The sequence below is a fragment of the Ictidomys tridecemlineatus genome, chromosome 6 (genome assembly GCF_052094955.1).
Source record: "Ictidomys tridecemlineatus isolate mIctTri1 chromosome 6, mIctTri1.hap1, whole genome shotgun sequence".
Lineage (NCBI taxonomy): Eukaryota > Metazoa > Chordata > Mammalia > Rodentia > Sciuridae > Ictidomys > Ictidomys tridecemlineatus.
Genome location: NC_135482.1, coordinates 133,717,064 through 133,743,679, shown reverse-complemented (window position 1 = coordinate 133,743,679; position 26,616 = coordinate 133,717,064). Strand labels below are relative to the sequence as shown.

The window sequence follows — 26,616 nt, the reverse complement described above, 5'->3', positions numbered from 1 at the left end:
TCTTTTTCTTTTTTTTAATCTTTTTTTTTTAATGCAGCCTTTAGACAGGGAAGGGAAACTACTTATCATTGACCAAGTGGCACTAAGTAGCAGGCATATAATGAAATGCCTCCTAAGATTGGAGGTTTTAAACTATATATAATAGATGCTGTCTTGTGAAGACATGTTGACAACAAAAGAATCATCAGTGCATTGAAGAAATTGATATTTAAAGGAATTACAAAGTACTTCACTACTGCTTATGAAATGCAAATCATCCTACACTGCAAGTTTTCATTGTCTGGTTTGTGGGTAGCAGCAGAATGTTCCTCCCTCCTGGGATCATCACAAGGCACTTCATAGTCAGCAAGTTTGCAGGATCCCATCATCAGAGAGCCTGCTCCTCCTCTAATATCTTCTCTCTTGGCAAGTGACACTGTCATTCTCCCACCCAGAATGTGGGATACTTCAGCAGCCTCTTAACTGCTCTTGTCTAGCCCACTCCAATTCATTGTCTACATGATTCCCAAAGAGATCTTTCCAAACACAGTGCTGATCAAATCTCCACCTTCTTATAGAAGGACTATGGTTTCCCATTGCATCAACTCTGCATGCAGCTCTGCAATGAAAGTGTATCAAATTCATGCAGCCACCACCCGCTCCAAGCCCTGCCCTGTACTGCTACCCCTTCCTTTAGCTTCCACCCACATCTCCAGCAGCCTCCAGGTAGTCCCTAACAACAAGAAAGAACAGACAGTGTTTTTTCAGCTCACTGTATCATGTCAACTTTTCCAGTAGCCATATTTTTAAAAGTAACAAAAAATTGACACACCTATATTATCATAATATAGAAATGTTGACATTAATGTTAAACATTGATTCAGCATGTAATCTATGGTTTTAAATTATTGAAATACTTTATATTCTTTTTTTTCTTCTAAGTCTTCAAAATCCAGTGTTCATTTTATTCTTATGACACATCCTGGTTTGGACTAGCCATATTTTAAATGCCAAATTGCATAGTACCATTTTGAACATAACAGCGCTAGAGCACTTAGGAATCTTCTAGAAGGCTGGGGGTGTACCTCAGCAGTACATGAGGTCCTTAATTTGATCCCCAGCTCCACACACACAAAAAAAAAACACATAGAGATCTGACAGAAAAGTGAATCCCCATGCTAGGCTTCCAAAGGATCTGGTTCTGGAGAGAGTCTAATTGTGGTGGTCCAGGGGGGACCAGAAATGTTGGTTTTCGAAAAGGAATCCCAGGTGGTCCTGATGTCCATGTTCCTCAAACAACATCTAAGGAAATGTGGGCTTACTAGCTAAATGCTCTGATTTTGGAGTTAGACCTACAGGGGTTTATATCCAGATTCCACAATTTAAGAGCTGTGAAAAATAGTGACTTCCACTTTGCAGGTCTCAGTCTCCTCACCTGCAAAGTACAGTACTTTTCTGGAACACTTCTGGGTCAAGCACCAACCTAGACACTTGTGGGTATTAAATGGATAATGTGTCTGAAATACTCTGCACGGTACCTGGCCTGCCTCTAATAATGGCAGCTCTTAGCTGTCTGCATAAACACCCCACCTCCAGCCATTCTCATTTCATGGGTGAGAAGTCCATCCATCCTCCCCCTCGGACCTTTTGTGCTTCCTTCCACCATCGCCCACCATGCTCTGTTGTCATCATCTGCTCACTAGTCTGTGTCCTGAACTCCACTTAGGACAGAACCTGGCTGTGCATCTCCAGATCCCTGGGCCTCATGCAGAAGTGCTTGGTACACATCATTTTTTAGAAATAGAACTAAATTTTATCAACTGGGTTTTCTCTAGTGGAGCAAAACTCTTTCCCTCAAGGTCTCTTGTAGAAAAGAAGTATGCAAATACAAAGTAGAGTGTAGCGCTGTTCTAACCCTCTTCCCTATGAAGTCTGTCACAGAAAGCTTTGCCACCTTGATCCACGGCTTAAAAGTGGGACACCTGGCTGATGGAGTTATTCAGAGGAGCAAGAGGATGATTCTGGATACTCTGGGTGTTGGGTTCCTGGGAACCAGCACAGAAGTGTTTCACAAAGCCAGCCAATACAGTAAAGTAAGAGACTCAAAGTTTAAACTATAATCAAATATATGTGCATGCCTGCTCTGGGATAGACTGAGAGATGTGTGCATGTGTTCTGTTTATTCTATACTTGTTTTTTGTTGGTGGTGGTGTTCTTTGTTTTGTTGTTTTGCAGTACTCCCCAGTACTGAACCCTGCGCCTCATGCATGCTAGGCCAGCACTATACCACTGAGCTATAGTCCCAGTCCCCTATACTTAGTTTTATAGATAATGCTCAATGTGTATATCATTGTTCTATACTGTTTTGAGATTCTATTTCATTATCTGATTTTAAAAATTCATCCATATCTTTTGCTATGTTATTGTTGTAAAACCATTCACTAGTAATTTCTCACAGATTATCATTACAACCAAAAGTACGTTTTAACCCCCAAATCCTAGAAGCAAAGGCACCTACCACAGACCATTCATTCTTGCAAGGACTTTAAGATTGTCTGTGGGAAGGCTGGTCAAGGACTCTGAGCAGAGTGAACATGTATGTACAGATGTAGCAGCCACTCTCCACAGGATGAATTCTCCACAGAGAATTCCAATGACTAAAAATTTCTGTCTATCACTGGGTTCAGATAAGGACTATGAACAAAATGTCTCCACAAAGAGTCCCTCTTGAAATGCTGACTGGGTGTGTTGTGCTCTATCTGTGTCACTGACTGCTGTTCTTCTATTCCAGATCTACAGTTCCAATATCTCCAGCACTATTTGGGGTCAGCCAGACTTCAGGCTCCCGCCCACATATGCTGCCTTTGTTAACAGTGTGGCTGTAAGGATGTTTACAGTGTCTTTTCAAATACTAGACCATCGTCATAATTTTAGAGCCAGAAAATATCTTAGAAATTGTCTTTCTTATTTTACATATGAGCTCATTGAAGTTCAGAGAGATGAAGTGGCCTGCCCTCTCTCTCCTAGGCAGTTATTTCAGTTTTCACATTTTTACAATAAATGGATGATTATCAAAAAAAAAAAATATGAAGTAGAGAAAATGAAAGGATTTAGATTTAAAAAGACCTTTGAGGTATTCCAACTCTAAACCTTGAATATGTATAGCAAAAAATTATAAAGCCCAACATAATTCCTTCTCAGTTCTTTCCATTGTGGACCAAAGTTTCCATCTAGCAATGCTATTTTCATTCATTCAACAGGTATTTATTAAGAAAGAAACATTCTTCATATGGTGTTTATATTTTCTGAATGAAAAAAATCAGCACTTCTCATCTGACACATGATTTTTGTGGTTTTTCATTTTCTGTGTGTCAGGGAAAGTCTGCAAGATGTAATTTAGACATGAACATATTGGGATTTCCAAGATGTATTTATGATTTATGGTGACAGTAATCCAGAATACAACAGTCAGACCCAATGACATGTTCAGGAATAAATGCCCCACTGACAGTAGGAAACACACCAGTCACATCAAATGGATGTAAAATCTATTTAAAAATCAACTACTGGTTATTATTATTTCATATATGGGAGAAAAAAAACAATGGGTGGAGTGAAGAAGAAGAAAACTCTACAGCAAAATAATGACTGTAAAATATAGTTAGGTTTGAGGGTTCTTGTGCTGTTCTTACAACGTCTCTGAAAATTTGAAATTATTTCACAACAAAGAGATGCTGAAATACATAGCCTGATATGAAATGGATGATAGTAAACTTTTAGTGTCAATTGCTTAAAGCCTGGGGGACACAGAAAAGACAAGATCTGTTTTTAAAGGAAATATAAATCTTTCCAGTAGCTCTAGCAAGAGGCAAGATCCTCGGGGCCCACAAGCTGCTCTCCAAGGTCCTGCTCTCCTCTGGGCAGAGGAACAAGAACCAGGCCCCAGAAATGTGATTAAGAATCACAGTTACAGGCTGGAGTTGTGGCTCAGCAGTAGACTGCTGAAATGTGTGAGGCCCTGGGTTCCATCCTCAGTACAACATCAACAAAATAAAGATGCTGTGTTCAACTACAACTAAAAAAAAAAATAAATAAGTTTTTTTTTTTTTTTAAAGAAGAAGAAAAAAGAATCACAGCTAAATCTCAGGTTTTAATTTCAGGGAATCAGACTAAAAAAAATAATCTTATAGCAAACAAGGTTATTGCTAAATTAACCCTTTGCTGATCCCAAAGATGACAAATTCAGGGAAATTTTGAGGGGGTTTTGTTTGTCTATTTATGCAGATTCACTCAATGGATTTTGACGACACATGGCACCCTGCCACCCACCCTTCGGGGGCTGTCCTTCCTGTCCTCATAGCTTTATCAGAAGCCCTGCCTCAAAGACCCAAGTTTTCTGGCCTCGACCTGCTGCTGGCTTTCAACGTTGGTATTGAAGTTCAAGGCCGATTAATGCATTTCTCAAAGGAAGCCAGTGACATACCAAAGAGGTATGGAGGGAATTTGCCCCATGGGCGAGCAGCCACATCCCCTTCACCTGCCAGGTTATATCTGTAGAGCTTTCTGGCTTAGAAGCTAGCTCAGCTGAAGATGTAAACATCAATGCTGGTGGATAAGGCCATTCCAGTCACTTACCAAACCCCATGTCAATATACAAGCATGTGGTTTCAGAAGTGCTAGTGAAAACTTTCTTTGGATTTAAAGAGCCTATGAAACAATCAAGTCCATAAAATAAATTGGGGCCTCTCATCCCAAGGCCACTCACTGTAGCATTCATGAGACTTTGAGTATTCCTGATCTCATCCTCAGAGCCCAATCTACTCTGATATTCACAGGGATCCTTCAGACTAATTACAGCATTCAGAATATCCTAACCTTGACTGTTCATCCCAAAGAACAAAAATGGCCAAATATTGGCTGATCACATAGTTCAATAACATTTATTTTGCCATGAGCTCCATCCTGCTAGGAGAGGAATACATTGGAATACCAGGTCGTGAACTTTGAGTTTCTACAAGGCCCTCAATTCTTAAAGTTTTTATTTCAGCAATCAGCAACTTCTGCCTTTCTGGAAATAATAGTACCATTTATAAAGAACTTTTCCGGAAGTTAGTGTTCTAAACATGAGAATTCATTAAAAGCTCCCAAGCCTTATGCATAGACACTATTTTTATCTCCGAGAAACTGAATAGTCATTACTAAGATCACACAGCTGTTAAGTGGAAGAGCAGAGATTTGAACTGGGGCAATATGACTCAATTACTGCTCTTGAACACTATGAAATACTGCTCCCTGGTGGATGAAATTTTCAAACCTCCAATTCTGTTTTGCTTTTCAGATTTCATCCCCCCTCCGTGGTGGGAACTTTGGGTAGTGCTGCTGCTGCATCCAAGTTTTTAGGGCTCAGCCTGACAGAGTGCCGAGAGGCCCTGGCTATTGCTGTTTCTTATGCTGGGGCACCCATGGCAAATGCTGCCACTCAGACCAAGCCCCTTCATATGGGCAACGCTGCCAGACACGGAATAGAAGCCTCTTTTCTGGCAATGATGGGTCTCCAAGGAAACAAGCAGATCTTGGATTTGGAGACAGGGTTTGGCGCCTTCTATACCAACTACTCCCCCAAAGTCCTTCCAAGTCTGGATTCTCATGCTTGGCTGCTGGACCAGCAGGACGTGGCCTTCAAGCGTTTCCCCGCGCACTTGGCTACCCACTGGGTGGCAGATGCAGCCGCATCGGTGAGAAAGCACCTGGTAGGTTTGGATAGAGCCTTGATGCCTGCTGACCACATCGAGAGGATTGTGCTCAGGGTTCCAGACGTCCCATACGTCAACAGGCCCTTCCCAGACACGGAGCACGAAGCCCGTCATTCCTTCCAGTATGTGGCCTGTGCCATGCTGCTGGATGGTGGCATTACTGTCCCTTCGTTCCACCTACAGCAGATCAATAGGCCGCAGGTCAGAGAGTTGCTCAGGAAAGTGGAGCTGGAGCATCCTTGGGACAACCTGCCAAACTTCAACACACTGTACTCTGAGATGAGCGTCACCCTCCAGGGCGGAGCCACCTTCACGGAGCGCTCCGATACCTTCTATGGGCACTGGAGGAAACCACTGAGCCAGGAGGACCTACAGGAAAAGTTCAGAGCCAATGCCTCCAAGACGCTGTCCTGCCACACAGCGGAAAGTCTCATAAAGACAGTAGAAAAGCTGGAAGACCTAGAAGACTGTTCTGTGCTCACCACTCTTCTGAAAGGACCCTCTCCTCCAGAGGCTTCCAAATTATCCAGCATGTAATCGGTGTGCCCCTCAATGTCCCCCAAGGCTCATCAGCATCTAAATCACTCTGCACAGGGTGGGGGTGTCAGTGATTTGCTTTATAAACCGGGGTCTGCTGGCCAGTCTGCCCAGGTACAAAGCAAAGTGTCAGAAGCGGGGCTTTGAATTAAGGTCTCTTATTTTCCGGGTACAGAGGAGCCTCCGCTGGGAATTCTTGGTGCAAGGTGAGACTGCCCAGTTGCTATGGTGATGCCCTGTTCAAAGGAGGTTCCGTGCTTGCCACGGGACTCAGTCTTGACCCTGAATTTGGACACCAGCTGCCGGGGGTAGAGAATTATTAGTGCAAAAAAAAAAAAGATCAGAATAATTGGCTTCAAAGAACTTTGACCTTGGACCTGTGCGCTTTGAAGAAACTTTCTCACAGAAAGCCCTTTTGATGTTAAAACCTATATAATAAACATGCCAAGCTAGCTCTGTGTCACAACATCTCTATCAGGGTGTAACGTCTCACCTGATCTCAGCTTTCCCTCTATGTAGGTCTGTTTGTCTTTTAGAATTTTTTTTTTATTGGTTGTTCACAACATTACAAAGCTCTTGACATGTCATATTTCATACATTAGATTGAAGTGGGTTATGAACTCCCAATTTTACCCCAAATGCAGATTGCAGAATCACGTTGGTTACACATCCACAATTTTACATAATGCCCAATTAGTAATTGTTTGTCTTTTAGAATTAATCCCTCCATCGCCCCTCGCCTGGTTTTCTGAACTCATCGTGGTGCGCTTCTCTGCAGCAAGGTGGAAAGAGTCCAGGAACAAAGTCGTGTACGTTTGCAAGGAGTCTTGTGCTACACATTTTGTAGGACTCTCCAAATTGCCTTAATTAAAACAATAAATATTCAAGAAAAAATTATTTTATAAGCATTCACAAAAAGGGTGAATATTAAGTTACCTGTGATTTGCTTGTAATCTTTTCAGAGTAATTATTTATGAACTTAATGAACCTTCAAGAATTAGAGAAAGATGACCCTGTGTGCTGTTTGCCGCCACAAGGGTGGGGCTATGGTCTATTGTGCCACCACAGATTTCTCTGACAATGGGTATTGCCCGTCCCTCCACAGTGTAAGGGGTGTTTTGTGGGATCAATTGGTTTGATCCTGCCTCTGCTTGCTGTATCTCTGAGGGTATTACCAAGTAGCCCTTGGCTTCTGTATCTCTGAGGGTATTACCAAGAAGCCTTTGGCTTCTGTTTCCAGCAGTCTGGAAAAGTCTGTGGAGAATCATGGTTTTAACCTTTACAATATACTTTACAATACATACCACCTTTTAGTACAAAGAGTTTTTGAGAAAAATGACATGAATAAGTCAGAGAAGCAAGAAAGAATAAAAAAGGGAGCAGTCAGATGTGCAGGTAATTATATATTAACTGTATGAAATAATAATTGTGTTATTTCATACAGTTAATATATATATAATATAATGTAATATATAATGTATGGTATAATATATATGTTATATAATATATATAATATTATTTCTTACATTATATATTCTATATCATACATTATGAATGAAACAATCATTGTTATTTCATACAGTTAATTGTCACATGGAACTAAAATAATGCAACATTAGCAATCATACATAATGTGTGCTAAATTTCTGGTGTTATTTACCATAAAAAAAAAGGCAAAGCTCTTAACTCTAACTATTGGTTGATAAGTGTGCATGTTGAAATTTCTTTTTTTAATTTTTTGTTGTTGTTGTTGTTGGACAGCATGCCTTTATTTTTATTTTATTTTTTTTTGTATGTAGTGCTAAGGATCGAACCCACTTCTTCTGAGAAGTGTCTGCTGAGGTCCTTGGCCCATTTGTTGATTGTGTTATTTGTTTTTTGTTGGTTTTTTTGTGTGTGTGTTTAACTTTTTGAGTTCTTTATATGCCCTAGAAATTAGTCTCTATCTGATGTGTGAGGAGTAAAAATTTGCTCCCAAGATGAAGACTCTCTGTTCACCTCACAGATTGTTTCTTCACTGAGAAAAAAATGTTTAATTTGAACCCATCCCATTTATTAATTCCTGATCTTAATTCTTGCACTATAGGAGTCTTATTAAGGAAGTTGGGGCCTAATCCAACATGATGAAGATTAGGACCTATTTTTTCTTCTATTAGACGCAATGTTTATGGTTTAATTCCTGGGTCCTTGATCCATTTTGAGTTGAGTTTTGTGCATGGTGAGAGATAGGGGTTTAATTTCATTTTGTTGCGTATGGATTTCCAGTTTCCCAGCACCATTTGTTGAAGAGGCTATCTTTTCTCCAATGCATGCTTTTGGTACCTTTGTCTAATATAAGAAAATTGTAGTTTTTTGGGTTAGTCTCTATGTCCTCTATTCTGTACCATTGGTCTATCAGTCTGTTTTGGTGCCAACACCATGCTATTTTTGTTACTATTGCTCTGTAGTATAGTTTAAGTTCTGGTATACTGATGCCACCTGCTTCACTCTTCCTGCTAAGGATTGCTTTAGCTATTCTGGGTCTCTTATTTTTCCAGATAAATTTCATGACTGCTTTTTCTATTTCTATGAGGAATATAATTTTAAAATTTTGGAATTTTGATCTGAATTCCATTAAATTTGTATAGTGCTTTTGGAAGTATGGTCATTTTGATAATATTAATTCTGCCTATCCAAGAGCAAGGTAGATCTTTCCATCTTGTAAGGTCTTCTTTGACTTCTTTCTTTAGGGTTCTGTAATTTTCATTATATAGATCTTTCACCTCTTTCATTAAGTTGATTCCAAAGGTTTTTTTGTTTGGTGGTTGGTTTTTTTGTTTGTTGTTTGTTTGTTTTTGAGGTAGTTTTCCTTGTTTCCCTTTCTGAGGATTTGTCACTGATATACAGAAATACCTTTGATTTAAGGATGTTGATTTTATATCCTTCTACTGAATTCATTTATTAGTTCTAGAAGTTTTCTGGTGGAATTTTAGGATCTTCTAGGTATAGAATCATATCCTCAGCAAATAGTGCCAATTTGAGTTCTTCTTTTCCTATGTGTATCCCTTTAATTTCTTTCATCTAATTGCTCTGGCCAGTGTTTCAAGAGCTATATTAAATAGAAATGGTGAAAGAGGGCATCCCTGTCTTGTTCCAGTTTTTAGAGGGAATGCCTTCAATTTTTCTCCATTTAGAATGATGTTTTTGTCTGGGGCTTAGCATAGATAGCTTTTATCATGTTATATATGTTCCTATTATCCCTAATTTTTCTAGTGTTTTGAACATGAAGGAGTGCTGTATTTTGTCAAATGCTTTTTCTGCATCTATTGAGATAATCAATCATATGATTCTTGAGTATATTGATGTGATAAATTACATTTATTGATTTCTGTATGTTGAACCAACCTTGAATCCTTGGATAAATCCCACTTGATCATGGTGCATGATCTTTTTGATATGTTTCTGTATTCAGTTGCCAAAATTTTATTGAGAATTTTTGCATCTATGTTCATTAGAGATATTGGTCTGAAGTTTTCTTTCTTTGAGTGTCTTTGCCTGGTTTTGGAATCAGTGTGATATTGGTCTCATAGAATGAGTTTGGAAGTGCTCTCTCTTTTTCTATTTCCTGAAATAAATTGAAGAGTATTGGTATTAGTTCTTCTTAAAGGTCTTATAGAACTCAACTGTGTATCCATCTGGTCCTGGGCTTTTCTTGGTTGGTAGGATTCTGGTGGTGTCCTATTTCATCACTTGATATTGGTCTGTTTAAATTGTGTATATCATCCTGATTCTATTTGGGCAAATTATATGACTTAAGAAATTTGTCAATGCCTTCAATATCTTCTGTTTTATTGGAGTACAGTTTTCAAAATAATTTCTAATTATCTTCTGTATTTCTGTAGTGTCTGTTGTGATATTGATATCTGGCTTCTTTCACTTAGCATAAAGGTTTTGAAATTATTCCACATATGTATCAGTATTTTATTCATTTTCATCTCTGGGCAGCATTCCATTTCATGCATATACCACATTTTCTTTACTCATTCACTTGTTGATAGCTGGATTGCCATTAGCTTTTGAGTAGTGTGTCTCTATTCACATACAGATCTTCATGTGAACATTTTTCCATTTCTCTTGGGTAGACAGCTAGGAATGGGAATGCTGGGTCATTTGGTAAATATATGTTTAATTTGATAGAGAGCAGTGTGTAGAGTATCTCTATTATGTTATATATTTGCCAATCTTGGGAGCAGTGATTTGAATTATGGCCTTTGACTGTCCTGTGACAAGAACACTCTTGTGATGGGAACTCTTGGTGCAAAGGAGCCAGTTGAGAGTGCCCAGTTGCTATGGTGATGGCCTGCTCAAAAGGAGGTTCTGTGCCTGCCATAGAGCTATCAGTCTTAACCTGAGTTGAGACACAAGCTGCCAGAGGTAGAGAATTAGGAGCTCAAGCTGATAATTATAATTTTGGGCCTCTAGTCTTTGACTGTGGTTCTTTGTGCCTTGAAGAAACTTTCTCATAGAGAACCCTTTGGATATTAAAATCTATATTATAAACGTGCTGAGCTAGCTCTGGTTCATTGCATAACCATCAGGGTGTAATATTCCACCTAGTCCCAGCTTTTCCTCTCCTGTGTGTCTGTCTGTCTTTTCTAATCCCCCATCGCGCCCCTTGTCCAGTTTCTAAATTAACCACCACACAGGTCACAGCATGCCAGCAAAAGATAAGTGTTCTGGTTTCGCTTCACTCTCACCAACCCTTTATAATTTTGGCCATTCTAGGCAGTGTCTAATGATATCTCACTATGGCTTTAATTTGCATTTCTCTAATGACTTCTTCTTGCCTATTTTTTGCCAGTTCTTTTAATTGGCTATCTTATGGTTGAGTTGGAAAAGTTTATTATATATCCTGAGTATAAGTCATTTAGAAGATACGTGTTTCATGAATATCTACTCCCACTCTGTGTCCTGTCTTTTTTCCCCTTCTTTTTTTTAATAGCATACCTTGATAAATTTCAAATTTTGGTCTGGGGCTGGGGTTGTGGCTCAGTCGTAGAATGCTCGCTTAGCATGCACAACGCACTGGGTTCTATCCTTAGCACCACATAAATGTAAGATAAAGATATTGTGTGTCCACCTAAAACTGAAGAATAAATATTTTAAAAATTTTTTTGATCAAGCCTATTTTACCATTAAAAAAATGTATCATTCCTTCTTTGAGTGGCATCATAAGGCATCTTCTAATACAGAAAGTTTAAAAGCAGAAATATGGGAGAAATATGGATAGTATATTAACAAAAGAAAGCTGGAATAAATGTTAATATTCCATGCAATAGAATTCAAACAAAAAGTGTGACTAGGAATAAAGAGGATGCCTACAAAATAAAATAATTTAAAAATATTTAGATTAATAACAATTCTAAAATGAAATAATTACTAAAATAATTCTGAACTACAAGGAGAAGTAGATACATCTACAGTTTTGTATTATTTTAACATTTCTGTCAGTAATTGACATTTCAAGGAAACCAAAAATAGATGGCAATATTTAAATATAACATATATTTACATCTATACAATAGGAATTCTGAACCCCAAAATTAGAGAATTTACAATCTTTTAAAATTTTCACAGAATGTGTACAAAAATGTACCACACACTTGCCATAAAGCAAGCCTCAACAACTTTGCAAAGAACTGGATCATACATATTAAATTCTCTAATTATAATACAATTATGTTGAAGATTAATATAAAAAGAGATAATTAAGAAAGCTCAAAATGTTTTTAAGAAAACTTTTTTTTTCTTTTTTTTCTTTCTTTGTGTGTGTGTGTATGTGTGTGTGTGTGTGTGTGTGTGTGTGTGTGTGTGTATGCGCGTGCGCCAGGGATTGAACCCACAGATGCTTAACCATAGAGCCATATCCTCAGCACCCCCCCCTTTTTTTTTTAAATTTTGAGACAGGTTCTCACTAGATTGCTTTACAGCCTCACTAAGTTGCTGGCCTTGAACTTGCAATCAGCCTCCAGAGCCACTAGAATTATAGGCATGCACCACCCATGCCTGGCAAGAAATTTTTTTCTAATTCTTGGGTCACAGAAGAAATTATAATGAAAATTATAAAATATTTAGAACTAACCAATAACAAAATCATTATATACTAAGGACTGTAGTACTTTGGAAAGTGCAGTATTTCCGTTGTTGGGTTTGTATCACTTGGATGGTGCTCTTCCACAGAACATGCTATATAACTGATGAATTTGAATACAGCTGATCAAAGGGGATATAGATAAAGTCATTTCTATTGTGATCTTGGGACAAAATTTTAATTATTGTCCTTTATCAGTATGTTTCAGAAATTACTAGAGACAACATTTAATAATATCCTCAGATAAACCCTGACAGATGCACCAGACCAACAGCAGATGGTGGGGAAGCCATTCTCTCCTGAGCGGGAAAGAGCAGCAGGGTGACCTTGGCGTTGGCCTGTGTGTCTACTGAGTTACTTGAAGGCAGAGTAACTGAGGGAGGGGTGATCTGTGGAGAGAGCTTAAGATTCCTCTTCACTGGCAGGCCTGTGTGCCCTTCACTCACATCCCACCCCCACACCAGAGTCAAACAGGAAGTGGAGAAAGACTGACTCACCAAGTTCCTTCCTAGTTGGTTCCCTTCTATGAGAGTTAAAAGTAAGATACTTTTTAGAAAAGGTGCTAGTAGGCCTTACATGGGAATGGTGGTTTGAAGCTGAGCCCTTTTGTCCCTTCCTTGCATGAGGTTGAAGAGCAAGCCCTGCTTGTGATCTCCGCTGCCCCAAGAAAGCTGGAGATGTGGGCTCAACAAATATCAAGTCAAGGCATTATGGAAAATGCTAGAGTTTTCCCTTCCATTTCTTTGAGGAAAGCAACCAAGGATGCTATGCAGCTCACTTTTAGTGTCATGGACTTTCTGTGCAGGCCAGCGACCCCTCCACAAGGATCAAGCCAGACCACTAGTGAGAAGCTCACCTGAGATGGGCACAAAGGCTCCATTCATGAGTAGGGGTTCACTGCAGAATCCCTCCCTGCATTTCTGCATCTTCAGCACACATCTGGGGTCTTGAGTCAAACTGCCTGAAACCAGACACACTTTCAGGAGCCCCAGTGCTGGCTATAGTGTGTGTTTGGGGATCCCCAGGACCACATGCACCTTTGGTGATTCACCGGAAGGATATGGGATGTAGTGTCCTTGTGGCTTTGGCTTATTACAGTGTAATGATGCACGACAGAAACAGCAAGAGAAAAAATCAGAGAGAAATTCATGCACTGGCTTCACTCTCTCCCTGGGGGGTCACACTAAATGTACTCCTTTTTTCAGTGATGAAAAAATTCACGTGCAAGCAATGTTTCTACTGTAGGAGAGACTCAGCCCTCAAAGTTTTAACTAGTGGCTGGTTAAAGCAGGCACCCTCTGCCTAGAAATGATCTGAATTCTAAACTCAAAGAAGGAAAGCAGCCGTCCAATATAAATCAATTTGCAGAGAGCCACTCTTATCAGTCAGGAGTAGGTCAAGTGCTAGTTCCCAGATGCTTGTAAGCTGCCCTATTGCTACAGTAGCTTCAAGCCTCCATGTTACCTATTTTGCACAGATTTTCTCACCCCCAAAACTCTTCATTTCCTGTTTGTGTGATTTTGTAGGGTACAAAAGTGTTACCCAAACTTGGACTTCTTCACACAAGGACTTGCCACTGCCCTGCTGCACCTGCTCCTTGAGCTGTGTGTTGTATCACCTTATGGGGAGCAAGCTAGACCTGATGGCCCGATCCACTTAAACCTGTCACAGACCAAAGAGCTGCAAGGATTTAACCCAGTCACTTACAATGAGAATATGTGAGTTTTAAAGGAATTTTTATAAATTATATTTTACAGCAATTTCACTTGCAACTAAGAGAGAGAGAGAGAGATCACAGTCAGATAAATGCTCTATGATAAGCCCCAGGGACCATTTTAAGCCTGTGTAGAGAAACTGCACGGGATGCTGGGCATTTATTCAGTTCAAATCATTGTGCTGAGGGCTTCATATGCACCAGGGGATGTGCTTGGTGGGGCGATGGAGCCATGAACAAAACAGGCAAAACCTCCTGCTCCTGTGAATTTACAGTCTAGTGTGGAATAGACAGACAATAAGAGGAAAGTCTTCCGTGCCATGATTCCTGCATCTCTGCCCTGGTAGGAAGGGCAGCTTCTAGAAGCTGAGTTGGGTTCAGGGACCAGGAGAATCCAAAGCATGTGACCCTTCCCTTCATGTATTTAAATAGCTTGGTGCTGTAACGCCAAGGTTGCGGGTTCGATCCCCGTACGGGCCACCAAATGCCGCAGTCTGGCTGGGCACAATTCAGGAGCCACTTGTCAAAAGAAACTAACTTTATTTTTAGAACTACAAACGCCAAACAAAACAGCTCCTTAGGGAAAAAACCCTCAGAGCCCAACTGCCACCACCGGCTTCCACACGCCTCTCACCCCCACACCAGCCTCTCAACCTCCCACAATCCTCCTGCTCTTGAGGCCGATTGGCTGGGTTGCGTGGGCAGAGCCAAAGAAGTCACCCAATGAGCAGCTCCGTGGAGGAGCCAATCAGCTAGATGTTGCTGGGGCCGCTGTGAGCCAATCATCAGCTGGCAGTCTGAAGGGCAGGGAAACAGCCCAATGAACATCACCGCAGAGGAGCCAATCAGCTAGATGTTGCTGGGGCCACTGTGAGCCAATCATCAGCCGGCAGCTGGAAGTTTGCTGGCAGCTGGATCATCAGCAGGCAGCTGGAAGTTTGCTGGGGCCCCTTTGGCTGTGGCTCTCAACACCTGGGACTACAGAGGACATGTGGCACTATTATAGCATCCTTGTCAATGCTAGCAGGATCTGCCTACACAAAGTGAAGCTAGAGGGAACCTAAGAGGGACAAAAGTCTCAACAAGATGCACCACTTTTCTCTCCAGCAGAGCTCTGCAGTCACGTTCAGGTATGCATGTGTGCATGCAGTCCCTTCTCACCACGACGTTCACCTGAAATAGTGAAGTTTGAGGGGTTGTTGTTGCTGTTATTGTTGTTGTTTAATCACTCAGAGATTGCTTCACTTATCCTCTCTTCTCCAATCCTATGCAAAAAGGAAAAGGAACGAAAATAGCAGAGGATGAGTGCACAGAAAGCAATAATTCAAAAGATCTCCAAATTAGATGAGTATTTTACAGATAACTACTACGATTTCTGCTAATACCTGGGTGTCCAGCAGTTTACACATATATAGCATATCCAAAAGGTAAGATATGCATAGTAACTTTTTTAAAGTGACATGGCTTTATCCAAATCATGAATAGAAAATAACTAAAATTAGTTCAGTTGTAAATGGAGAAATTGATATTCAAAGATCACCATCTCACTTAAATTCTCCCTGCTTTTTGTCATGGTTGTTATTAATAACATATCAACCCACATAGTTATAGTTAGTGCCTATGAAAGGAACCAGCCTGAAGATTCAGGAGAAACTCTAGAACAGCCCAAGGTCCATCTGTTTGAAACATGGCATGAGAGTGTGGCTTCTGACTTTAAAGACTGGAAAATCTCCAGGCGAGGTGGCACACACCTGTATTCCCAGGATGATCACAAGTTCTAGGCCAGCCTCAGCAACTTAGCAAGATCTCAAGATAAAATAAAAGAACGGTTACAAAATAAAAAAGGCTGGGGATGTTGCTCAGTGGTACAGTGCTTGCTGCCTACCATGTGTAAGGATCTGGGATCAATCCCCACACCATGGAGTGGGGGTGGGGAATCCTGAAAATCAAAATAAAAATATGCTTACATAGAAACCATGATAATTTAAAAAAAATTTTTTGCTTTTCTATTTCATTTATTTATCATTTTTATGTGATGCTGCTGAGGATCAAACTCAGAGCCTCACAGGTACTAGGCAAGTGCTCTGCCACTGAGCTATACAGCCCCAGTCCCTGTGCTGAATAATTTAATGATGGTTTTTGTGAGTCAAGATCACATTGGAGCCAGGCGTGATAGTGCACACTTGTAATCCCAGCAACTTGGAAGGCTAAGGCAGGAAGATCACAAGTTCAAAGCCAGCCTCAACAACTTAGTGAGGCCTTGAGCAACTTAGCAAGACCCTATCTCCAAAAAAAAAAAAAAAAAAGAGGTGGGAGTTGGGGATGTGGCTCAGTGGGGTTTAGTGTCCCTGGGTTCAATTCCTTGTATAAGGAAAAAAAAATCACATTTGAAGTACCCACAATCAAATGGTAAAGTAATTCATTTGGTTGGAGCTAAAGTATTTTTACTTGGGCAAATTCCTCTAAATATCATAGCTGAAGCACCACTTTTCTAATTCGCTATAAAACAACTCCCCCATTATTTTTCCTGCCCCAGCAGAAATAAGCCAAGGGGCAATGCCACAAAAGCAAATGTTGGTGGCATTCTGTTGGTGGCATCCCCGTGGGGCTCACTCACATCCTTGTCACGTCTAGGATTCTGTGCTGCAGCATCGCCGTCATCCGCAGCAAACCTATGGGATGAGAAAACCTAACTGAGCAGGAGAAAATGTTCTCAGGTGCCTGAAACCATGATTGTAAAAAGGATGAACACCATCAGTTCCCGGTGGACTCTCAACACTGCCATATTCAGAACCGAAGCTCACAGACACATGAGAGATCTGTTCCAAGAGAATTCATTTAAATATCCAATTAGTAAGAAAAATGAAGGCCAAATTTACTAGGATCAATAGGAAGCAATCAAAGCAAATGCAATTTAATCCACACAGCTAAAGGATATAATAAAAGAGAACTCATTTGTAGAATTTTTTCCTTACAAAGCAAATCAATGTATTTTGAAAGAACATGTCTTCCGCATGATTCAAAGCCCTCTGGTCTCATCACCTTAAATCATAGTCCTTGTCATCCCCACCTGCAACCTGAAGCCAATTAACCAAATTCTGCAGCCACATAACTAAAGATGATTTGTCAAGCTATCAGAACATTAATGCTCATCAGGAGGAAGGAAAAGAGGGAGCACTGCAGAACCTGTTTACCTGGCCGGGAACTTTCCACCTTCTGCTTCCTCTTTGTCCCCGTGGATTGTCACCCTGATGTACTAGAATCCACAAGCAGGAAGGCTTTGGCTGCCATCCCAGGGGAAACACAGCAGCAGCCACTGGGCCTTCCAGCAGAGGGCAGAGCAGGAAGGGTCCTTCACAGAAGTGCTGACCAGGCAGTCTTTCCCATCCAGGGCACCCAGGGTCACTGCAAGACCACGTGCAAAGACAGAGAGTGGAGGTTAATGAAGGCAGCTGACAAGAACATATGAACCATCTGACACTGAGAGCAAGGGCTCTACCTATATCACATCATCACACCATTGCATAAATGTGCAACTACAGTAACAAAAGAATGAGTGTGCATGTGATCAGGAACACACAATTAGAATATAAAAACAGCATTTCTTTTTTTAAAAAATTTTTATTTGTTTTAGTTAGTTATGCATGACAGTACAATGACTTTGACATATCATACATTTGAATCAGATGGGGTATAATTTCTCATTTTTCTGAGTGTACAGGTTGCAGAATCACATTGGTCATACAGTCACATATATACCCACAGCAATAATAATGTCTATTTCATTCTACTATCCTTCCTTTCCCCCCATCCCCTCCCCACCCCTCCCATCACTTTTCTCTACCCAATCTAAGGTGACACTATTCTTTTTTTTTTCCTCACACTTTCATACCTGTATTCTGTATAACGATGAGGGTCTCCTTCCATCTTCCATGCAATTCCCCTTCTCCCTCCCTTTCCCTCCCACCTCTCTTCCCTCTCTAGAGGTAATCTTCTTCTCATGCTCTTCCTCCCTACCCCCATTTTGAGTCATCCCCTTTATATCAGAGAAGACATTCAGCATTTGTTTTTTAGGTATTGGCTAACTTCACTTCGAATAATCTGCTCTAATGCCATCCATTTCCCTACAAACGCCAGGATCTTGTTATTTTTTAGTGCTGAGTAATTCCATTGTGTATATATGCCACATTTTTTTATCCATTCATCCATTGAAGGGCATCTAGGTTGGCTCCACAGTCTAGCTATTGTGAATTGTGCTGCTATAAACATTAATGTGGCTGTGTCCCTGTAGTATTCTGTTTTTAGGTCCTTTGGGTATAGACCGAGAAGAGGGATAGTTGGGTCAAATGGTGGTTCCATTCCCAGCTTTCCAAGGAATCTCCATACTGCTTTCCAAGTTGGCTGCACCAATTTGCAGTCCCACCAGCAATGTATGAGTGTACCTTTTTCCCCCACATCCTTGCCAGCATTTGTTTGACTTCATAATGGCTGCCAATCTTATTGGAGTGAGATGGTATCTTTGAGTAGTTTTAATTTTCATTTCTTTGATTGCTAGAGATAGTGAGCATTTTTTCCGTGTAATTGTTGATTGATTGCATTCTGAGAAGTGTCTGTTCAGGTCCTTAGCCCATTTATTGATTGAGTTATTTGTTTTTTTTGGTGCTTAGCTTGTTGAGTTCTTTGTATATCCTAGAGATTAGAGCTCTATCTGATGTGTGAGAGGTAAAAATTTGTTCACAGGATGTAGGCTCCCTGTTCACCTCACATATTATTTCTTTTGCTGAGAAAAACTTTTTAGTTTGAATTCGTCCCATTTGTTGATTCTTGGTTTTAATTCTTGTGCTATAGGTGTCTTATTAAGGAAATTGGGGCCTAACCCCACGTGATGGAAATTAGGGCCAATAAAAACAGCATTTCTTTAAAGTATTCTAGAGTTAAAAATGACTTTAAATTAATTCATTTACTTTGTCTTTATAAGCCAGGATAACAATAATTATCAAAGTTAGTCAGATAATCTTTCGTAAAAAGTTGGTGACAAATATTCAAACACAGGCCCTGTCATGAGGGATTTTGTATAGTTTCAATGGAGCCCTGGCAGCATGGGACTTTAGAGATGCAAAGGGCTTATTTTAATCTCATAAGAACAAAAGTACACGTATATATCAGCAATATTAAATTCTGAAGACACAAGCTGGGATACCCATCATGACATAAATTTTTGCTAAATATTTCAAGTCTGGTACCAAGTAAAACTATTGTTAAACATGTGAGGTAACTTTTTACTTCCTAAAAACAAAAGAATTCTAAAATAGCACAAAAGAATCTCAAAATAGAACAAAAGAATTTCAAAATGGAACAAAAGAGTTTTAAAATAGCAGTACTTTTTTAGATTGATTTAGGAGTAATACGGTCTTAGGTGTGAAAATGCTAATTTTAACATCAGATGTTAGAGGCAACAATCTTTACCAAGCTCTCTCTAGGCAATCCTATGTGCAGTGGAAGAAAAGGGTAAATTCTTAAATATCAGTAACACAAATGAAATGAACCTCCCTTTGCGTTGACTTTATAAGAGGAAAGTCCAAGTCATCAGCCTTCCTCATTTTAACTCTTTCAAACTTCTTCTTTTGCCCTAAGGCCAAGGTTCTTTCTTTTTCTAAGTACTCATTTATTCCAACAAATTTCTTACTCTTAAATAAAACCCCAATCTGTCTCCCAAAGAAATCTATCAACTCTTAACTTTTATGGAAGTATAATTTCCAAAGCCATAAAATCAGGACCCTTGGGAAAATCCAAAATGAATCTATCAATCATATTAATTAATGAATTAGATGTTAAATCTGTCCCAAAGAACATTTGAGAAGACAAGAGTGGATTTACTCATGTTATCTCCCTTGATCCTAAAGCCTTAAAATAAAATGTTGTAGGAGGATGAGTAGAAAAAGAAGAAGAGGAGGAGCAGGAGAGGAAGGAGAAGAGGGGGAGGAGAAGAAGAAGAGGAAGAGGAAGAAGATGAAGACGAAAAAGAAGAAGAAAGCAAGCAAGCCTGGATCTCTTGTGTTAAAATAATAATCAACTAGAAGACCATCAGGCTGAGATGTCCCAGCACCATGGCTCCTATATCAGCAAACAGAAAACCAGCTCAGAGTGATGATAACAGCCTACAAAAATAAAACTGAAGCTTGACCAATCAGAGACTACCAACTAACCTCCAACTAGGAACTTCCCACTTTAACCAATCAAATATTTTATTTGTCTTGCTTCCAAGAACACTTTACAAAAGTTTTCTTCTTTTGACCCTGAGGGGGAGTTCTGAATTGCTTGTGAGCTGGTACTGCTCAATTCATCTATGAATGTCTGCCCAAATAAACCCACCAAAATTTTAATGTGCCAATGTTTATCTTATGCTTATTCTGGGAATGCTGGCTCTCATGTAAGGAGCCCACACAGGTCTCTTGGTTATACAAAACCCAAGACTGCCCCATGGAATGATGCATTACCTGAAAGCCAGCCCAGCCACATAATTGAAGACACCACTGTGGATAACCAGCTTAGTCAAGCCTCCCAATCACTGCAGCTGCATCAAAGCCCATGCAAAGTCCAGCTAAGCCCAGCTGGCCAAGCCACAAAACCAAGGAAATGAACTATGAGTTAACTAGGGGTTAATTTGGGGTGAGGGGGATACCAGGAATTGAACTCAGGAATACTCAACCACTGAGCCACATCCCCAGCCCGATTTTGTATTTTATTTAGAGGCAGGGTCTCACTGAGTTTCTTAGTGCCTCGCTTTTGCTGAGGCTGGCTTTGATCTTGAAATCCTCCTGTCTTAGCCTCCCAAGCTGCTGGGATTACAGGTATGCACGCCACCATGCCTGGCCAACTCACTCAGTTTTGATGGTGTTTGTTACACGGCCATAAGAATCTAAAATACTATTGATTGGTCAGTTTTTCATTGCTGTGACAAATGCCCATCAAAAACTTATAGAAAAAAAAAAGATTTATTTGGAGCTCACAGTTTCAGTACCTGGTGGACTAGATCCATTGGGGCCTGAGGTGAAGCAGATCATCATTGATACCAGGGCATGGTGGAAGAAAGTGCTCAGCTTGTGGCAGCAAGGTAGCAGAGAGAGCCAGAGAGGAAGCAGCAAGGGACCTTTCAGGATACACCCTACCTTACTCCAACTACTTTCTACCTCCCACTTCTCAATAGTCCATTTAAACCATGAATCCATCGAGTGGATTAATCCACTAATGAGGTTATAACTCTCAATCTAATCATTTCCTCTGAACATTGATGCATTGAGGACCAAGCCTTTAACACATGAGTCTTTGGGAGTCACGTCACATTCAAACTATAATAACTATGTATATAAAATAGCAGTAAGAAACCTATTTGAGTAGATATATACAAATATCAATAAGCCACTCCTTCCTGGACTAAATAACAGTTCCCAGTCATCAGCATGGGACACCTCCAAGTTGTTTCCCAAAATTTCAAAAATATTGCAACTCTTAAAATAAAATTGACTTTGCTTTGAAAAAAAAATAAACACATACAATTCCTTATGAAGAGAATTAAATGATAAAAAGTCAAGGAAATATCCGAAACACTAATAAATCAATCTTTAATTTGAAGATGTGACTATTCTAAAAGTGCACTGAAAAGGCCCAGAAATAGGCAAACCTTCCACTGTGATTTCCAAAAAGCCTTGAGGCCTCAAAGCCTGGACTTCATGTCACTGCCACTTGTCACCACCTGCCTTGTAACAAGATCTGCCTATGACTCATGTGTCCCTTGAGAAGCAATGGTACCGAGGAGTGCTTCCTAAATTTGTCTGCCTGTGAGAATCATCTGCAAATCTTAAAAATTCCAGCCATCAGCCAAACCAACAAAAAATCCAATTGCAAGAGGTGGGAGGCATTGATGGCTTTGGACTCCATCCGATGCGACCAGGTTGAGTAAGCTGCGGTTACCCTAGCTGGAGCACTGAGGAATCACTTGGGGCACATGAAAAACACGAGCTTTGGTTTCTGCCCCAAGCGGGTCTGATTTAACGGATTCAGACCTAAAGCCCAGCATGAGTTTTTAAAAGCCTCCCAAGTGGTTCTCATATGCAGTGAAGTTTGAGAACCACAGACCCAAAGCCTTGCACAGATGATCAAAATAGTAGCTGGCAGCACTGGCGAGGAAGACGATTTCAATATCAGTGAGAATTAATTAAAATGAACAGTTGGTCTCACAGCTTTCAGCTAACTTACGGGTAAAATGACAGCATCGAGCTCGCTGAAGTTCATGTCTGCCAAATCTTGAAGGTCCCATGGGCTCGCCTGGCACTTTCCTCACCCACCTTTCTCTTCTCTTCTGCTGGGCTCTCTTTCAAGTGATTAATGATGTGCATCTGCTCAGCATTAGGAGCAAATACCTTCACCCTCAGAAATAGAAATAAAAACAAATGATGTCATCGCCCATATGAAAACAATCAAGCAAATAAATCTGAGTCCAAAGCAGAAAAGAAAATCAGAAAAAAAAAAAAAAAAAAAAAACACTAAGTAATTCCATGTGCATTCAGGGCCGTACCAGCTGCAAATGTTACGACTCAACCACAAGGAAGAAAGTGCAGGACCTTCCAGGAGAAGAAAAATGGAGCTATAAATTAGTTTCTATAAATAAAAGGAGATCACATAGAGGTTTTCAGATAAATAGAGATATTCTTTTTAAAGAGCTGGAGGAGAAGACCTAATTTCATAATTACCACCACATAGGGCTCAAAACATGGAGGAATTGGCTGAATCAGCCCTTGAAATCCTTTCAAAGCAGCGATTCTCAGCCCAGAATGCACAGAAGAATCACCTGGGAAGTTTAGGGGCCAATAGACTAGTTAAATGGGACTTTCTGGGGGAAAAGGAGCCAGCCTGGGCATTGCTATGTCTTAAAGTCTCCCCCCCCCCCTGGTGACCTTGATCTAATGCAAATGGGAACTAGAACTCAGGGCTCTGAGTGAAAATCCCAAGAGACTTTCATACCAAGATCCTGAGTAAAACATTTGTTAGGTCTCACTTGACCTGCTTACATGCATTTAACCCCACCAAACTCTGGATTAATACCCCCAGTCCACTTTCAGAAATACTCGGTGAGAAAAGGGATCACCCTAGTTTCCCTGTCCCCTACCCTTGGTCGAAAGAGGGAAGGAAGGAAGCTCAGAGGAGCCACCTGTATGCTGGTGGGTATCTTAGTCCATTTTCTATTGCTACAATAATATACCTAAGGTTGGGCCATTTATAAAGGAAAGAGGTTTATTTTAGCTCATAGCTCTGGAAGTCTAAGTGCATAGTACTGGTTCCTGTTTGGCTTTTGGTGAAGCCACGTGCTGGTCCAGGCATGGTGGAAAATCAGAAAGCAAGTGGACACTTTATGAAGGGAGAGATCACCAGGCAAGAGAGTCAACGGAGGAAGCTGAACTCTCTTTACAACAACCCATTCTTTTTTAAAAAAAATATTTATTTAATGTGGCACTGAGAATCAAACCCAGTGCCTCACTCACGTGAGGCAAGCACTCAACCACTGAGCTACAACCCCAGCCCCAACAACCCATTCTTGACATAACTCACCCACTCTCACAAGAACTTCATTAATTCCTTAATGAGGATGGTGCACCGCAACCTCGTTGTCTCATGAAGGTCTATCACCTCTCAACCTGGTAACACTGGAGAGGAAGTCTCCAACCCATGAATCTGGAGAACAAACATTCAAATCATTTCATGGAGCCTTTGAGTCCTATCTTCTTCATTGGTTTCTCTAACTCAAAGCTTACAGGTCCACTTTGCCACAAAGGGCACAAAGCTGGTCTGAGTCAAACATCCCTTGACTCTCTGAGAGGCTGCCATTAGAGCTAAAAAATTATAAAATCACGAGTCTGAGTTTCCTGTTACTAAACTTTGTATTTGACAACTGTAGGGCAGGCCCCAAATGGCTGTAGTTAGGCTCCCTCACCAAAACTTTCAGTGGGCTATGTTTTTAGTTTGTAGTCAAGGTCAGAAACACTCTGATTTAACATATCTACCTTAAGGTCATAAACACTTGCTTGTGAGCATGTGCCCACTGATATAACCTATTGACACTGTGTCTTCGTTGTCTGGTCTGAATATAAAAAAAAGGCCTGTGGAAGACTGGGGTTGTGGCTCAGAGGTAGAGTGCTCACCTGGCATGTGTGAGCTGGGTTCGATCCTCAGCACCACATATAAATAAATAAATAAAGGTATTGTGTCCAACTACAACTAAAAAAAAAAATTCATTAATTAATAAAAACAGTAAAGCTAAAAAGAAAATAAAAACTGCCTCTGGAAAAGACTGGGGGGTGCTGCTAAATGGAACAAGCTGGGAGATAAATGGAACAGGTTGGGGGCTAAAGCTGGAGCTGGGGTCTGCCACCTCTGAATAAAGCAAGTCCACTGTTCCAACTGTGCTTTAGATCTTCTCCCACCTGTTGGGATCCAAAATCTCTTTACCACAGTCAGAGCCTCCTCCTGACTACCTATCTATCTATCTATCTATTTATCTATCTATATTTTTTTCTAAACATTCTTCATCATATTTTCATTTCATAAAATTGAGTAACAGCTTCTATCTTTGTTGTGTGCATGTAAAAAATATATTCTAAGCACATGCATATACATGCACTCACATACACACACATCTCATATTATTAATCTGAAGGCCATAAACAACACATGCAAAGAAATGTGGATTTGGTTTTAAACCAATGATTCTGCAAACAGATTACCTTCAGCTGTTTGTAAAATTAACGGAATCCACCTGCCCAAAGAGTGAAAGATGTTTTCAATGGGTGCATGTCCCTTGGAAACTTTAGCAGGCACCAAGGCATTTGCTGCATTGCTATCAAGAGCAAATAAGTCCGGGCTGGGGATGTGGCTGTGGCTCAAGCGGTATCGCGCTCGCCTGGCATGCGTGCGGCCCGAGTTCGATCCTCAGCACCACATACAAACAAAGATGTTGTGACCGCTGATAACTAAAAAAATAAATATTAAAATTCTCTCTCTCTCTCTCTCTCTCTCTCTCTCTCTCTCTCTCTCTCTCTGTCTCTGTCTTTTAAAAAAAAAAAAAAAAAAGAGCAAATAAGTCCATCAACTTCCACTAGACTTCATCCCAGCAACCTGGGCTCATTAAACAGCCCAAACAAGGGTATGCAGGACATGGCCCTTCACTCACTGGGAAGTCAGTAACACCTTGTTGAAAGGATGAATAAGATAACAGCCACATTAATTTTAATTCCCCTCCAGGGAGGCAGGTGCCAAATTTTTCCTTTCCTAAGTTTTAGAGACAAGAGACCTGACATCTAGGACTGGTTTTGTCACTAATTAGTAATGACCTTAAAGAAGTCATTTTTCCTCCTGGGGAAACTCAGCCGGACAATGGAATAGAGGTGTGCTCTGACTTCAAATTTCAAGTCTTATAGTCAAAAAAAAAAAATATATATATATATATATAAGCATATTTTAAATTATTACTAAAAATAATGATGCAGTTGCTATAGCAGGTGCTCAAAAATTAAATACAGAATTGCCATATGATCCAGAAATTCCACTTCTTTAGGCAAGCACCTAAAGGAGTTAAAGGCAGGGATTTGTAGCAGCATTATTCAATGTATTCAAAATGTGAAAGCAACCAAAATGTCCATCTACATACAATGGTTAAAAAAAAAAAAGAGTGGTCTCTGCCTACAATGGAATATTATTCAGCCTTAAGAAGGAAGGAAATTTTGGCACATGCTGCAACATGTCCTTGAAAATGTATGCTAAGTGACAGAATAATAGGACAGATATTGTATGATTCTGTTGCTATGATATACCCAGAATAGTCAAATGTACAAAGGCAGAAAGTAAAATAGACTTTATCCTCGGAGCTGGAGGGAGAGAGGAGAATAGGAGTTATTTAACAGAGGTCAGCAGCCAGGAGTGTACGTCTCAGGCTGCAGATGAAGGTTGAGCAGGGCCTGGGGTCTGCCCTTCTTCACCCTCTGACAGCAGACACAGGACAGCCTCTAAAACCGTTCTCAAGGGCTGGGGCTGGGGCTCAGCGTTGGCGCACTTGCCCTGCATGTGGGAGGCACTGGGTTGGATTCTCAGCAGCTTCTGTAAGTAAATAAAATAAAGGTCCATCAACAAACAGCTAGAAAAATAGAAAAATTAAAAAAAAAATAAAAAAAACAAACCTCTGTTCTCGAATGGCAGAGAAAGGAGCGAAGGGAACAGCTTAACAACAGAAATCCGCAGGAGAGAAAAAAGCTCAGAGTGAAGCATCAACGCCGCCAAAGCTTCTGGGCCTGGCTGCCACGCGAGGGCAGCGGTGGTAGCCTCCAGGGCTTGGACCTCCGGCCGCGAGTCGACCGCTGCGATCTGAGGAGGCGGCGCCCGCGCGCCCCCTGGCGGCTGCATTTTTTAAAATTTTTTAAATTTTGTGCAGTAAGGTTTTCACTCCTTGGTTCTAA

The 26,616-nt window shown here is 40.5% G+C and overlaps 1 protein-coding gene and 1 long non-coding RNA gene across 3 annotated transcripts; one reads left to right on the top strand and one right to left on the bottom strand.

The window, feature by feature from the left end:
• The first annotated feature begins 1,904 nt into the window (after window positions 1–1,904).
• Acod1 (aconitate decarboxylase 1) lies at window positions 1,905–6,269 on the top strand. The gene is made up of 4 exons (XM_005324798.3): window positions 1,905–2,072; window positions 2,771–2,860; window positions 4,264–4,469; window positions 5,318–6,269. Exons 1-4 carry the CDS (start codon window positions 1,905–1,907, stop codon window positions 6,267–6,269), a joined length of 1,416 nt encoding a protein of 471 aa, XP_005324855.1.
• Window positions 6,270–14,118: 7,849 nt separating this feature from the next.
• On the bottom strand, window positions 14,119–25,211 carry LOC110598110 (uncharacterized). 2 transcript variants are annotated; one of them, XR_005732053.2, is made up of 5 exons: window positions 23,720–25,211; window positions 22,370–22,540; window positions 17,308–17,518; window positions 16,731–16,785; window positions 14,119–15,378 (listed from the first exon to the last, which is right to left on the bottom strand). It is a non-coding gene; the product is annotated as an uncharacterized LOC110598110 (long non-coding RNA). The 2 variants fall into 2 exon arrangements; XR_002483917.3 differs by having other exon boundaries at window positions 22,370–22,533.
• Between the last annotated feature and the right edge of the window lie 1,405 nt (window positions 25,212–26,616).